Source organism: Haliaeetus albicilla, chromosome 2, assembly GCF_947461875.1.
Source record: "Haliaeetus albicilla chromosome 2, bHalAlb1.1, whole genome shotgun sequence".
In the NCBI taxonomy this organism is placed as follows: Eukaryota; Metazoa; Chordata; class Aves; order Accipitriformes; family Accipitridae; genus Haliaeetus; species Haliaeetus albicilla.
In genome coordinates, this window is record NC_091484.1 from 69757747 (window position 1) to 69772335 (window position 14589).

Below are 14589 nucleotides of genomic sequence, written 5' to 3' on the forward strand. Positions count from 1 at the left end.
GGATTACTGAAGCTATTCTAATTTAACTTGTAGTGTATATTATTACCATATAAACCCAACAATGTAGATGAAGAGAGTCATATGCACATTAAAAAAAAAAAAAAAAAAAATCTATGGCTGACCAGGGAACCAGGATAGCGAAAATGGTCCCTGAAACATGCCTCTCTCCGACAGTTCATCGGGCTCTCTGGATTGCAGCTGCTGCTTTTGAGGAAAAATGAACGTGCAATGGACTACAACAGAGTCACTCCTGATGTGGTGTATATTGTTTATATAAGGCACTCATTTTTTACTGCTGTGACTTGGCACCATCATGTGGCCACTTTGAGTTTGTTCAATTTACGTAGCAATTTACACAGAAAAACGTTTGCAATGAATTAATTAAAATTTAGAGATTACTTCAGTCCATTGTAGAAGGAGACGGCACATATCTTAAATATATGTTCACTAAATTCTGAACACATTGTCTTCCAATTGTCCTCTTTTCCACGAATCTGTGCTCATTTAATCATGGTTTTCCTCGTGATATTTAAATCAGAAGTTGTTAGGCTACAAAAGTTAAAGACATTCTCAGTGCTCGGTCTTGGTACAAACTTTACCAATAGTGTACAAAAATTAGTATTGTATTATAGACAGCTATCCGCTTCCTCACTACAAGAGCTTTGGAAATTATTTGCAGGATTAAACAGCTCATTATTTTCTGGTTTACATCGGAAATCCAAAAGGATTTAGAATTTTGGTTAACCTCAAAAGCATATTGTTTACATAGTTTGATCCAAACAGGTACAATCAGGACAACTGTAGTTATTCAGGTATTCCTTTTGCAAAGTTTCAGGGTCAAAATCAGAAGTAAGATATCATGTGATGTAAATTTGTATTCTGATATGTTTGCATCATTTTTTTAGGTAGATATATGAAAGTTTTACCAAGTGTTAGTGTGTAAAAGGCCCAGAGGTAGAAATCTCCATAAATTTGGGTTGCTTATACAGAGGGACAACTTTATGCTCACCACACAAAGGACTGCTTTCATTTACTTCAGAGCAGAATAATGAGAAACAGCAGTGTAATTTATAGGAATATATTTTCAGTATTTTTTTAAAAATATATACATCTAGAGTACTTTCAATAATGAAATAACACTTCATCTTTTTAAGTACAATAATGCTAAATTTGGTTCTGTCATTTTTATGATAAAATATATCATTTCAGCTGAAATATTGAATTGATATTCTTTAAAATATATACAAATTATATACAAATACAAAACCACATTACAAATCTTTTAATTGCAGTAAAAAATAATCTAAATATTTTGCAATAATTTGTACACTCAGATAGGTGTACTGTTTCTAAAAAGACTGCAATAAAATCAAATGTAGTTTTTCAGATTCCTCAGGCTGACGTAATGCCCACTTCTTCTTTACATATTGAATGTCTATCTGTCCAGATTCTTTGGCCAGTGCAATGCCTAACAATCCATTTGTTTTTTCTGGTTCTCCCAGTAGAGCCATAGTTACAACACTGAAATAAAAAGAATAGGGGAGTGTTTTTTAATTGAGGCAAAATTAATAGAAATAGGTGTTTTCAAACGTGTTTTTAGCAGGTTACTTATAGTTAACTAAATGATTCCTTTTTGCTGCTCACCAGTGTAATATTCCTCACTATGTCAAGTCCCAGCACGTTGTTTAGCTTTTCACCAGTTGCAATCATTTAATGTAAATATAACAGGCAATTCTTCCCCTGTTCACGGATTCCATCATCAATTTCTAATCATGACTTAAAAATATTTCAAGCTTGTAAAAATGAACTATGTTTTATGGCATTTTTCCAGTACAGTGTAACAACTTTAAAAATTATATTATTTTCTCCCCAAACTAGCAGTACTTTGCTATAGTTTACAAGGCTACAAGGAAAACTTTTAGTTAGAGGGATATTCCAAGACTAACTTAAGCGTAGGGAAGACAGAGTCTCCCAAGAAGGGCTCCCATCAGGGAGGAAAGAGAATCCTCAAGACTATAATTCAGAAAGGCTAAATTAAACTGCTTTTCTGCATCAATCCACAGGATACCCAGGTCTCTACACTGACTAGAGAACAGTATGGTGAGACTACTCTGATGTTAGTCTTGGTGAATACATGCCAGCCAAAACTATCCTTGTTTACTTTGTGACAATGAACACAATGTATTTCTTTGTATTGGTAACCATACTATATATAGGGATTTTAAAATGTTGTCCAACATCTTGCCTATTTTAGGGGTTGATCCTGATCCAGCAAAACTATCTTTGAACTTAAACAGTCCAGTGATTTTAGTGGGAACAAAATTTTTCTCTTCATATGAACAGCAACTGCTCCATGTACAGACATCTGTTCCAACTGATAACACTACACCTGATTTTGATTTATACTAACATTATTTCTTCTTTATCAGACTATATAAAATAAGTAAATAAGGATAAACTAAAATATAGCTTGCTATAGTCTCTTTCAACACCTCCAACAGCTTAACAAATACAGTCAGAAAAGCAAATTCTGATGAACATCTTATGTCAAGCAAAAAACCCATCCAAACTCTAATCAAAATGTAGACGATAATAATATTAATATTTTGCTAAAAAGAGATTAATGTAATGTACTTACTTCTCTGATGGAATAGTCTGCTTTGCCACAGGAAACAGATCATTTTCCAGAAGGTCCCAAATGTAAATATTAGATGATGCATCCAGGACAAAAAACACAGAGGGTCTTGTTAAAGCCCACTGCAGGGCAATAATCGGCCGGCCATTTGTGCTGTCATTCCACTGCATGAGGGGATACTCTGATGTCATTTGGTGTAATCTAATACTTCCATCTGAACAGCCAGCCTGTATCATAGTCAAAAAGAAAATAATTCCTGGGAACAAAACCAACTAAGCAAGATAAAAACTGCAATTCAATTCTTGAGACTATAAAGCATATAAATAAAATCAGTTATCTAACTCAAGTGGCATATCTCTCTCATATGTCACTCTATGGACTATCTGGATTTCAACTTCTAATATAATTTTGAGTTCAAAAGAAGTAACTCTGTACTGAGCATACTAGAGTAATCTATTCCACTAATCCTGGGTTGAAGTCCTAATTTCCTATTTTTACAAAAGTGCTCAAACTATCAACTTCACTAATACTATGATCCAGCGCAACTTGACAGTAGTCTGAATTGGGGCAAGGTCAGATAGCTACTTAATGACACATGTAACCTGTAAAACCGAGAATAACTTTCAGTAGGACAGGCTGTGCTTAACAATATAATGATATTAAACTGATTCATAATGAACAACTAAATCCAAAGATGGGCAGATATCACTGCTTCCCGGTATTTTCTTATAACATTTGTCTTGCCTGGTATAACATTTACAAGTTTGCTCTAATCCAGGTACAAAAGAAACTATTCTATGAAAACAGAAAATAACTTATTCTTGCTTCACTGGGCCACCTCTACATCAGGAAGACTTCCTATAATTTTCAAATTATGATGACTTTTTACAGCGACTCTGCAAATTGTGCTTACATTTAAAAGGACTCTGCAGATATAAACTTGTAGAAGTCAGTATCACTCTAAACAAATGCATTTGGGAAAAAGGTAAGAACATCCCCACTGGTAAAAGAAAGTTCTGACTGCGCAGAGGTGACGCAAAATATGTACGCTGTAGCCAAACAAATTCATTTTACACCTTGGGCAATCCCAATGAAGTCATGTAAATCATGGCAAATTTAGAAAGAAAGCATTTTTAACAGAGGATCAAGTACAAATATACGCAAAGATAAGCAGATGGAAAATCCTACCAAAGTTAGATTCAATTTGTGTTGAATAAACTTTCGCAAGGGAGACAAATAAAAACAGTGGGTGTGACAATATGAACTGCTGAGGGCAGATTTGAACACACCTGACCACAAGGTACACTGCCAGGCACACCCCAAGGGTACACCTGATGTGGAGTGGAAAGGAAAGCAGGGAATGCCCACAGCTGCCTCACAGACCTTAATTTCACGGCAGTACAGATTATTTTGTCTCCAAAATGATTATGTCACTTAGAGATGTGTGATAAAAGTGAGAAACAGCTAAGGCTTCATTAACAGCAGAAGATCTGCTTGCAGTGCTGAATTTCAGTAGAAACAAAGCGTAAGTTATAAGGCTGAAGCAAGATTGCCATTTCTGTCTGTGAGCCAGGTGGTGCACCTTTTACATAAGCAAAGTTCAAACACCAGGACACAAGATTCGTTGTCACCCTTCATGGCAGGTTGGAATTAGTGAGGTAAATCAACTATCATGTCTAGTTAAATACGTCAAATAAGAAATCCTCCCTCAGCAAATAATTAAAAAATGAAACTTGTATTATGCTAAAATGTTTTCATACCAAAAATAGTGGCTTTCCAAAAGGGAAGAAATCAATTGCATTGATGCTTATTGATCTCAGCCCACTCTCCTGGGGTCTGAATAGCCTTGGAAAAACTTTTAAACCATGTCTTGTACCGTGGCCTACCAGCCCCTATGAACAATATAAAGAAAATTAATTAAACAAAACAAAACAAAATTTGCATTCTCAGTATTACAAGACAAAGTTAAATAATTCACAGAGCTGCTACCTTAAAAGATCCTTAATACCTAACAAATTTTAATAATAGTCTCAAATTATAAATTTTACATACAGTCTACTGGTAAAATTCCAAGTAAATGAGGCAGCTTGCAAAACAAAAAATAACGAGATGAATTTCAGCATATTACTCACAATGTTTGTTCCAACAACGAAATGATTAGGATTAGAAGACAGAAATTTAATACTCAGTGTCTGGGGCATTCTCTGGCGCACATCCTTTGGAAAAAGGCTAGGAGAAACATAATGGTAAAAGATGACATAAATACAGGAAGTTGTCTCCTAAAGCTATGCAAGTACATACAGAAACTCTTGATCTAAAATGTCTATGACTAGCTCTAGGAAGAAGTGTATATTAAAGAAACCCCCAAACTACAAATGATAAAAACATATATTTATATCTATATAGTATAATATATAAAAATATATTAAATATATCTTATATAACAGCAAATTAATAAAATCTAGGAAAAACTAGCTTTGTGAGGTACACATACAAAATCTAAATGCCCCTGTTTTCTTACCTGTTATTCAGTTCCATAGTAGAGCTATGTACTAACTTCACTTTCCCTCCAGGAATTAAACCTAAAATTATATAAAATAATTATTTAAACTGATTTAAGCACTTTGCATTAAATAAGTGCTATCATCAAATTAAAACCTAAGCTAATAAGTAAAAGGATATTTCATAATTAAATTGTTTATTGTAGGTATAGCTTTTGATGTGTAAGAATCTTACATCATTTAGGACTATTTACTTCAGAAATCAAATCTGAAGAGTTGTAATCTTTGACAGAAATCAAAGAAAGAGGACAGAGGGAAACATGATTATATGTTTGTTTTAGTTTTACAGTATGCATATAACATCCTGTAATATCACTCTATAAAACCCAATTCTATCAATTGTGAAAATGCACACTTATGACACTTAGATTTTTGACAATGAATTATAGTAATGAGAGACTCTAATAATGCTTCCATAAAGTTGGTCTACGTTACTTATTATTAGAGAATAACATAAATAATTCAAATCCTTCAAACAAAAGAACTTTTTGAAGAGGAAAAAAATGAATGCTGGTGGCACTAAAACTGTGTCAACACACAACCGTAGCTTAAGAACTTACCTCTCCAGAGACATAATACCCAGCTTTAGCAGCTTAATATAGCCAGACATTGTACATGAGCTTATAAATTAGAAAACTGATCAAAAATTCTAGTTTGGTAGCTTTACTTCATTGTTTATATATGTATTTTAAAATGTATCAGGATTTTAATCACAGCCTTTTCCAGTTAGGTTAAGTGTGTAAGTCTAAATTTATTCAAAGAACAAAAAATTTAATTTTCTTCATTCACATAACTCAAAAAGGGCTGAATGGACTTTGTTTTTTACTTTTTTCATGGAAACTTTTTTCTCACACTAAATTAAGTATCGTACCCAAAAAAGAAATTGCAGGACAATTAGCAAAATGGAGATACGGGCAACAACAAAAGCATTGTAACAGATTTGGTTAAAACTAAACAAAGAACAGGAGGTCCAAGAAGGACATAAAATCTCATATTCTTTGGGAAAAAAAGCTGTTGAGAACACAGAAATCTGCTTTGACATTGTAAGAAATGTGGTTGTCTGGTGGCAATTACCAATACAGAATTAGCAGATGAGTTTCAGATAGCAGTGAAAATAACTCTCATGATACCTAACCAATACCCCCAAATATCAGATATTTGTCCTATTCAGAACGAATCTTTTCCTCAGTGATTTTGCTTTCTTCTAAACATTTTTTTTTGTCATCACTGAGTCTTCCTCTCTCTTCTAACTTCATAATCTCAAAACTCAAGCACTTTATTCTACCTCTAATGTACAGTACTCACCTAAATCAGTTTGTGAACCAGCTAAATCCACTTTTTGTAATTCAACAACTACCTGAAAAGTCAATATTTAACATTAATAAGCAATAAATATTTACCAGACTAGTTGTAATAATGTATGACATAACTCTAAAGGAACGTTTAGCTAAGTAGGTCTAACATTACAATGATTACAGGTAGATTCCCTATCTGCTGTCAATGCCTACAATGCTAAAAAAATAGCTTCACATGTCTGCTGGATGTTCCCTGCTGGAAAGCAGAACTTGGGAAGTTACATTCTACACTTCATCGCTAGTTGGCATCTTGTTGGTTTGGTTGGTCACAAAAAAACCCACCCTAACCCCCCCAAATAAGAAATTGTAACACATTTCCTGTGCTTTTCACTGTTCATGAAATAGAAAGGGTAGATCATTTGGCCTGAATCTGTTGCTACTATAGTTACTTAGAGCTTTAAGGGACTTAACTAGTGATACAGAAGGGAAATACTTTTATCCCCTTATTATTCACTGAGCCATTCAGTTCCTCAAGCAAGATCAATTCAGATGCAAACAACAGGTTCAGCAGCAGGGCCAAAGCTGCATCAGAAAAAGACTGAAAACATCCATAGGAAGAAGAGTTGTCAGAACAGTAATTAAGAGCAACAGACCTGGTGCTTACCTGCCTGTCATATTTTAGGCAGGGTAATCTTATCCACAGATTTTCACATTTTGCCTCGTGAACATTTGTTCTATATAAATTATGAATGTAATTTCTCACATTTCTCAGTACAGTCTCTGACACCACTGTGATTCAAATAAAATAAAGTAGGTGGGTGAAAGAGGACTGACATCTATTATTCAATTAATAGAAATATGTGAATGTATTCCTATGAAGCAGAACTACTGATTGCCTGTTTTCATGAATTCATGTTCCTGTTAATAGTTTTGCATCATGGCATTAGGGAGTCAGGTCAAAAATATTGAGAATTCCAACAGAATGGCTAGTGTTCCTGTATTTTTCAAGCAGGAAATTCTCAACAGAAATCCTGGATTAGGGTTGCTATATTTGAAGAAGCATTTTATTATTCTAATGCATGATACTCTCTGTTTTCATACATATATTACTCACCCACATATTGAGGATTCCATTTTCATCCATAGAAGCTATCTGAAATGGAGGGCTTGACATTTCTATGGAAGGAATAGTAACAATTTATATTCATACACTGACCTTCATCCTGAACAATATCAAAGGATTTGAAACATTTCCAGGTTAATACATTCTCTGAAACTTTTATGATCCTCTCAGCTGCACAAAAAGGGAAAGTGCCCTAATTCTACCAAAGAAGAAAAAAGCATGAAACTAGTATGTTCAGTTTGTTCTGCCAGATAGGCAGCTGTTCTCTGTCTGCATCTTTTAAAATGTCTGGATTCTGCATGGACTTTGGAACAGAACACAAAGTACAATAGATGAGATCTTGTAAAACCTGCAATATGCAGCACATTTCTTTGGACTACTATGGATTTCAAAGTGAAAATCTGCAATGACAGTAATAATGTCTCTTCTAGGACACTGTCTGAGAATTTGGGGCATGAGGATTAAAGTTTCTTTGCAAAGGTTGGTCATAAAAAAATTAGGCAACAGGCAGAGGAAGAACCACCAAGTACAGTCACATATTTTAAGTGCTTTCAGATATAAGCAAGTAGCTCCACTTCTTTGATAAAGGTTTTTTGGACATTGTAGGAACACTAAGACTTCTCTAAAGGCAGTTTTTGAGTGATAACTTGTTTTATCATGGAAGAACAAAATACTGCCTTGAAAACAGACATCACAACAAGCACGCACCCACATATGATGTGAAACTGCACTGAATGAACATTACATAAAAATGAGAGCAGAAAATAAACATGAATGTTGTATGCAATTGATACTGCAGACAACTTAAAAGGCAGAACAGAATAATAAACTGGATTCTGGCTATGACATATTTGTTTCACTAGATACCTAAAGAAAGACTCAGACATATTGATGCCTTGAAGAGCAGCTTACATACCCTCCTGATAAGAGAGGCTTGAGAACCGATAGTTCTGATCAGCACAGAGAGAGGTTGAGACAGGTTCCACTCCTAGTATAGGAGACGTGTGGTTTACTGAGCTTAGAATACCGTCTATAATTAAGGATAATGAAAAGTAAACACTATATTATTTTCAACACAAACAACAAAAAAACCCTAATGACTTTTCAGTTTATGGAAGAATGATGATTAAAAAGAAAGAATGGCAAATAATAACTTCATAAAGAATTACTTTGTAAAAGTTTCAAATACAAAATAAATGTATATTTAGAGCAATTTCAATATGCATTCTTTGTCAGATACTCTTGATTTCTGGGCTTGCTCTGTGCACTGAACTTAATCTCATTTAAGACTAAAGGCATAAAGCTTCCTAAGTATACAGCATTAAAAAATGCTTATATAAGCAACTACATGAAACTGTATACATACATTTGACTACCAGCGCATTGTGCAACACAAGACCAAGTATCTTTGATCTACTAAACAAAATTAAAGGTCTATCAACAACCAACTAATATTTACTGTAACATGGCTACTGCAATTAGATACATTTGTGAACAAGAAGACTTTGTGCATGTGTGTTTTTTTTAGAAAAATAGTAACTCCTCAGTGTAAGTTAAATGGTAGCACCTGCCTGCACACAAAAAATAGGAAAAATACATACAGAAGGACTTTGCAATAATAAAATTATTAAAAAATATTGCTATGTGTTATTTTTTTACTCTAGGGTACAATAGAATGCCAAGAAAAATGGCACCAATTTATAATTAAGATTGAGACAAATCAAGGGTCAAACTGCTGGTTAAGTACACCTCATTCCCAATCTCTCAACATACAACTATATACATTGAAAACTTCAGTAAGATTAATGACTTGCTCTCCTCTATTTAAATTTGCAATGACAAACATTGGTAATAGGCATAAAGATCCATTTATTCCCATCAGAATCACAAAATTGTAAGGATCCCATACACTAATTCAAATGCAGAGTGAAGTACTTTGGATTGCGTCTTCTAGTATGTCAGTTATATGCCCTAAATAAACTCCTGTAACTTTTGAATTTGTCATCCATGGATTGTAAGAAAATTTACAAAAGCCTATGTTATTTTGATCATATATTAAGGGATCAGAAGCGTAGAAAAAAAGAGAAATGCAATGACAAGAAAATGTTGAAGGATGAAAGGCGGTCATCCACTACCACTGTTGAAAAGTAAACTTTCTTCTGGCTTCCCAATATGTATGCAAGACTAATTTAGGCTGTAGCTGTGCTTCTCTGCCATTAAGAACCTGGAAAGAGCATGCTATAGCTCTCCACTGGCCCCAGTGCTAGAGATTTTGCTCATGTGACAAGCTGGATGGCAGAAAAATGCATGTCCAGGTTTTGCTCCAACATGCAATTGATACATTTCTAGGGATATCGAACCAGAGAGCTTTTGGGCCCCAAAGTTTAGTCACAGCTTCAGAATCCCTTCAACAAAAGACTAAAAGTAATTTGACTGCTGACTATGGAAGTTAGAATTCAACTTACTCCATTATATAGATCACCTCTGACATTTAGCCTTAACGCACTTGTTTCCAATGATGTGATCCCCACATATGCTGAACCAATAGTATCAAAAAAAGACAGTTGTATATGTAATGAAAATATGAAATTCCTAGATCTTACATTGCTATGATAATTGATAATTTGGCAATTAAAAAAACACAATCCTGACTCAACTTTTAGTGTATCTAGATAGAATTCAGAAATGATAAATTTACATAAGTGGAATTTTAGAAATGTGTAAGGGTGAGATTCAGACCAAAGATTAAGACACTTAAAATGGTATCTACATATAAGACAGCTGTATAGTATCTGTAAGTGAACTAAATCTAATCAATACAATCAAACCAGCTAACCATATACAGATATCTACATTAGGATGAGATGAATAGCTCTCTAGATGCCCCAGAGTAGCACTGCACTGATTCTAACAGAGGTTATGCATGTATACACTTGGGTATGTATCTTGCATGCAACCTCACAGAAACATCAAGACTTAGGTGACAATTTGTAAAGATTGCGACCTTTAAATGACATCTGAAAAACTGTGTTTTACAGTCTCAAACTACTTTCATGGTTTTTTTTAAATACATCTCAATATGTGTGTTTAGATGTAAATAAAAAAAGAAATGTAGGTTATATTAAGGGAGATAATGATGAAAATTGACTAAGCTAATGATTTCAGATGAAGTAGTAGTTCAGTAGTCCATTTTAATGTTACAATGCCCCTTAGGTTCTACATCTGGTCCACCTCTATTCTCACAGCCTGATGCATATTGAGCTGGCTTACATTTCTTTACAGCTATTACTGATTGGCAGTTTTTAGTAGACTAAATATAATCTCTGAACTGGCTAAACTAGGCTACTGAGAAAATGTGTTCTTAGAAAAACTAGTAGTGGAATTGTTTCACTGCCTACAAAATGACTAACCAGAATGCATAGATACTAACCAGTGGAAAATGTTGGAACTCTAAATGTCCAGTCAATTTCACTGATCACCATATGAGGGTGCATTCTTGAGTCTTCTCGAAGATCCCACACCAGCAATGAACCATCTATTGTTCCAGCAAAAACTAATGTTGTTTTATTGGGACTAAAGCAGCAACATATCACCTGTTAAGCAGTAAAAATATGCATGTTGATATTATGATAAAGGCCAATGATTTAATAAGCCTGAATATGTTTGTTCTTCCTAAGCATGTAAATCCAGAAAAGACAGATTACAAGTGTTTTCAGCAGAAGGACAATTTATTGAAAAGGGAAGTAGGATACAAGACTTTCAGTAGGCTTTCCCTTTTCAAGACAATTGTGTAATCTGCACCTACTGCCACAAAGCTGAAGGAGGTGATTAAACTGTATGATAGTGATGGGTAGGGAGAAGTCCTGACAACATCTGAACCAGCTGTTTCACATTGTTCACTCTTCAACCATGAAATGGCGTAAAAATTAAAAAAAAAAAAAAACCAAAACCAAAAAAAACAACAAACCAAACCACCATGACCATCACTACATTCTAGTACTGGAGCACAAAATGGAGTGAGAATAGTGTTTTGCTCACTAGGCTCAAATGTGTTTCTTGAACAATAACATATCTTGCAGCAAGACAAGAAAACAAAATACACGTAATAAAGCCTTCTATTCAATGGGCAAATATATAATGTTATGAAAACATACCTCTGAGTCACATATTAAAACTTTCTGAGGACTGGAGGGCTGCCAGATGTTCCAAACGCATATGATGCTCTTCCTGTTCAGTAAACCAACACCTGCCTTTTCAGGTAATCCATGAACAGAAAGTAGTGTCTGCCTCTGAACTTGAGAGACGTATAGGCAGCATATTTTTCGGTCTAAACCATTAAAAAAAAATCAAGAAAAAAAAAAGCAATAAATAAAAAAGTAAACTCCCTGCAGATGAAAAAGCATATTTAGCTGCTATAGCAACAACCAAAGAAGCTAAGGCGTAATTATGAAGAATATTTCTATTAACAGTGGATTGCTTTTGACGCTATACAAGAAAAAAGGCGGGACTAGAGAAGGAATGTAAAAAATTAGAAGTAGAAGCAAAAAGGAATAGAACCAGGAAGTTAATAGAATAATTATACTGGGCATAAGCAAGTCAATCTGATCTGACATCAGTATGTATACTGAAAATTAAGCTAAGTCTCAAACAGGAAACAGCACAGGCCAGGCTTTTTCTCATTCATCTCATGTGTTCATATTAGAATATGTATGGTTTTCTGTTATAATAGGTCTTCCAAACACAATTACAGATGCTTTATTTTTCATTTTTCTTTTCATCTGAACATCTACTGTGTATATGGGGAAGATATAACTGCAGTTCAAATATACCAGGCTATATTCTCCCTGTTCAATAACCTTGCTTTATTTGCAACTTGGGCCCTACTGTCAGCATAAAGAGCCTAAATGAAATTACACCTGGGATGCTCCTTCAACAACAGGGGCAAGAAATTACATCCAGATCACCCCTTTATCATGCTACTCGCTGGCTATATTTCTGGTTTAACAGCAGCTAGGGTCCACTGATGTTCCCTGTGTGAAACCAATCTGCACAGAGTTACAGCAAGATTAGCGTAATTAAAAGAAAATTGGGCTTTACATCATCCATATATCCTGACATGGGCTGTTTGCACTTCAGTCATGACAAAGAGCATGGTATTTTGCATAACGAAGAGTTCACACTGTATACTAAAAGGTGTAGAATAAAGTTCCCTTACCATGAAGGAATGGCTGGTTAGTATTTAACTGGAAACAGCTATCACTAATAGACAGACTGGTTTGTCGAGATCTTAGTTTCCACCCGGGTTGTGCTGCAACTTGATCTTCCTCTAGCAAAACAGCAATCACCTTTCAAACATAATTACATTTATAGAAATAAAAGGGTTGTCTTATCTTTCAGCTTTGCTATTTGTAGCTTTCTAAAGTATTAATTTAATAGGATTAAATTAAAAGGATTAATTTAATAAATCTTTATCAACTCTCTTAATTTTATATCTTTGCAAATACAGCTTTACAGACATGAAAGCTGCAGAGCAGTGGTTCCGTTCCTTTGCAGAGAGATGAATCTCACTGATAATGAGTATTATTTAAGTAATTTATTTAAATTAGTCAGAACAAGTACTGTAAGTGATCTATCACACTGTATACTTATGCATACAACTCGTAAGGGATAATAAGTACAGAAGTATACCTGGCAAGCAGACCGGAGGAAATTTGCTAATTTTTGTGAATCAATTTTAGGTGTTAGAGCTCCATTCATTGACACATTCTGGCTGTTTATGGGACCTAAGAAAAAAACAAAACCAAACTTGAAGCTTCAAAAGGGAATCAATTAAGAAAAACATAAGAACGATGTAATTTTTAAGCAAGAGGAGAGTGGCAGCAATCAACTTCTCTTCAGCAGAAATAACAGTAGTGAACAACAAGATCTGTTGGGGAATCATACCTGCTGCCAACCGAAACAGCAATCCAGAAGGAAGAAACTATTTTCTGCCACTTAAACTCCACCCCCTCCACAAGGGGATTCAGAGTGCCTACAGCAGTTTGCTGTCGATGTAGCCTGCCACATTACAAATTCTGACAATTAATGGGTACAAAAGAGAATGTTTACATGCATACATCCATAAATGAATACGAGTAAAATGTTCTTCACCTCCAGATACAAGGGCACTTTCTCCTGGATGCTGTGTCCATTTCTCCAATGTCTCAACTTCCTCAGTCTGAATGTCTCTCTCCAAATTGTCCTCGTTACACTGAACATATGCCTAAAGTAGAGAGCTAAAGTGTTCAATATATGGGTGGCACAGCTAAGAATGACAGCACGTAACTGAATAGAACTTACACAATCATTTTAAATCTGATGCGCCCAACCTCTTCTGTTTGTAAATTCAGATCTAAACATACTGACACAATGTCACTATTTTGTGCATGTGCATTTTACCACATTTCACACAAGAGTGCTAGACCTACTGCAAAAATACAGAAGGTCTTACATGATGCATAAACACTAAACCCGGCATACTTGGGACAGTGAGCCACAGACATACAGAAAGTCCTTTAGAAAACAGGGAAGGAACATGAGAGAGTCCCCTTCCAACACAGAAAGGAAATGGCCTGTCTGGCCAAAAGTTTTGATATCATTGCTTTATGGTAATTAAGGTTTAGAGAGGAAAATTATTAATTTATTACTTTACTGTCCTATTAGCTTTAGTAACTTTCTTTACAAAAGAAAATTATTTTCCAGAACAAGAATCAGCACTTTCAGGATTTAAGTATGACTACATATTTGTTACCCACCTGCTTAGTGTTCATTTTACCAAAATTCCTGATATACATGTCGTACTCATTTACAGGAGGCAAATCCAATAAAGAAAAACTAACTGAGAAGTCCAGATCAATTAGTGGGAGAAGTTCTGAACTCCGTTTTCTTTGGAATGAATTACAAGAGAGAAACACAAAAATGGTCAAGACCAAGTAT

The 14589-nt window shown here is 34.7% G+C and overlaps 1 protein-coding gene across 3 annotated transcripts in view; it reads right to left on the bottom strand.

The window, feature by feature from the left end:
• Positions 1 to 296: 296 nt before the first annotated feature.
• Positions 297 to 14589, bottom strand: part of DYNC2I1 (dynein 2 intermediate chain 1) — a 35116-nt gene continuing 20823 nt past the window's right edge. For all 3 annotated transcript variants that reach the window (XM_069778176.1, XM_069778178.1, XM_069778177.1), the window contains exons 11-24: positions 14409 to 14538; positions 13765 to 13876; positions 13303 to 13397; positions 12830 to 12959; positions 11769 to 11941; positions 11045 to 11207; positions 8531 to 8644; positions 7606 to 7667; positions 6502 to 6553; positions 5157 to 5217; positions 4768 to 4864; positions 4396 to 4527; positions 2639 to 2862; positions 297 to 1521 (exon numbers count right to left, since the gene is read on the bottom strand). In XM_069778176.1, coding sequence (XP_069634277.1) covers positions 1350 to 1521; positions 2639 to 2862; positions 4396 to 4527; positions 4768 to 4864; positions 5157 to 5217; positions 6502 to 6553; positions 7606 to 7667; positions 8531 to 8644; positions 11045 to 11207; positions 11769 to 11941; positions 12830 to 12959; positions 13303 to 13397; positions 13765 to 13876; positions 14409 to 14538 — 1717 coding nt within the window. In that variant the 3' untranslated portion in view covers positions 297 to 1349. The remainder of the gene's footprint in view (positions 1522 to 2638; positions 2863 to 4395; positions 4528 to 4767; positions 4865 to 5156; positions 5218 to 6501; positions 6554 to 7605; positions 7668 to 8530; positions 8645 to 11044; positions 11208 to 11768; positions 11942 to 12829; positions 12960 to 13302; positions 13398 to 13764; positions 13877 to 14408; positions 14539 to 14589) is intronic.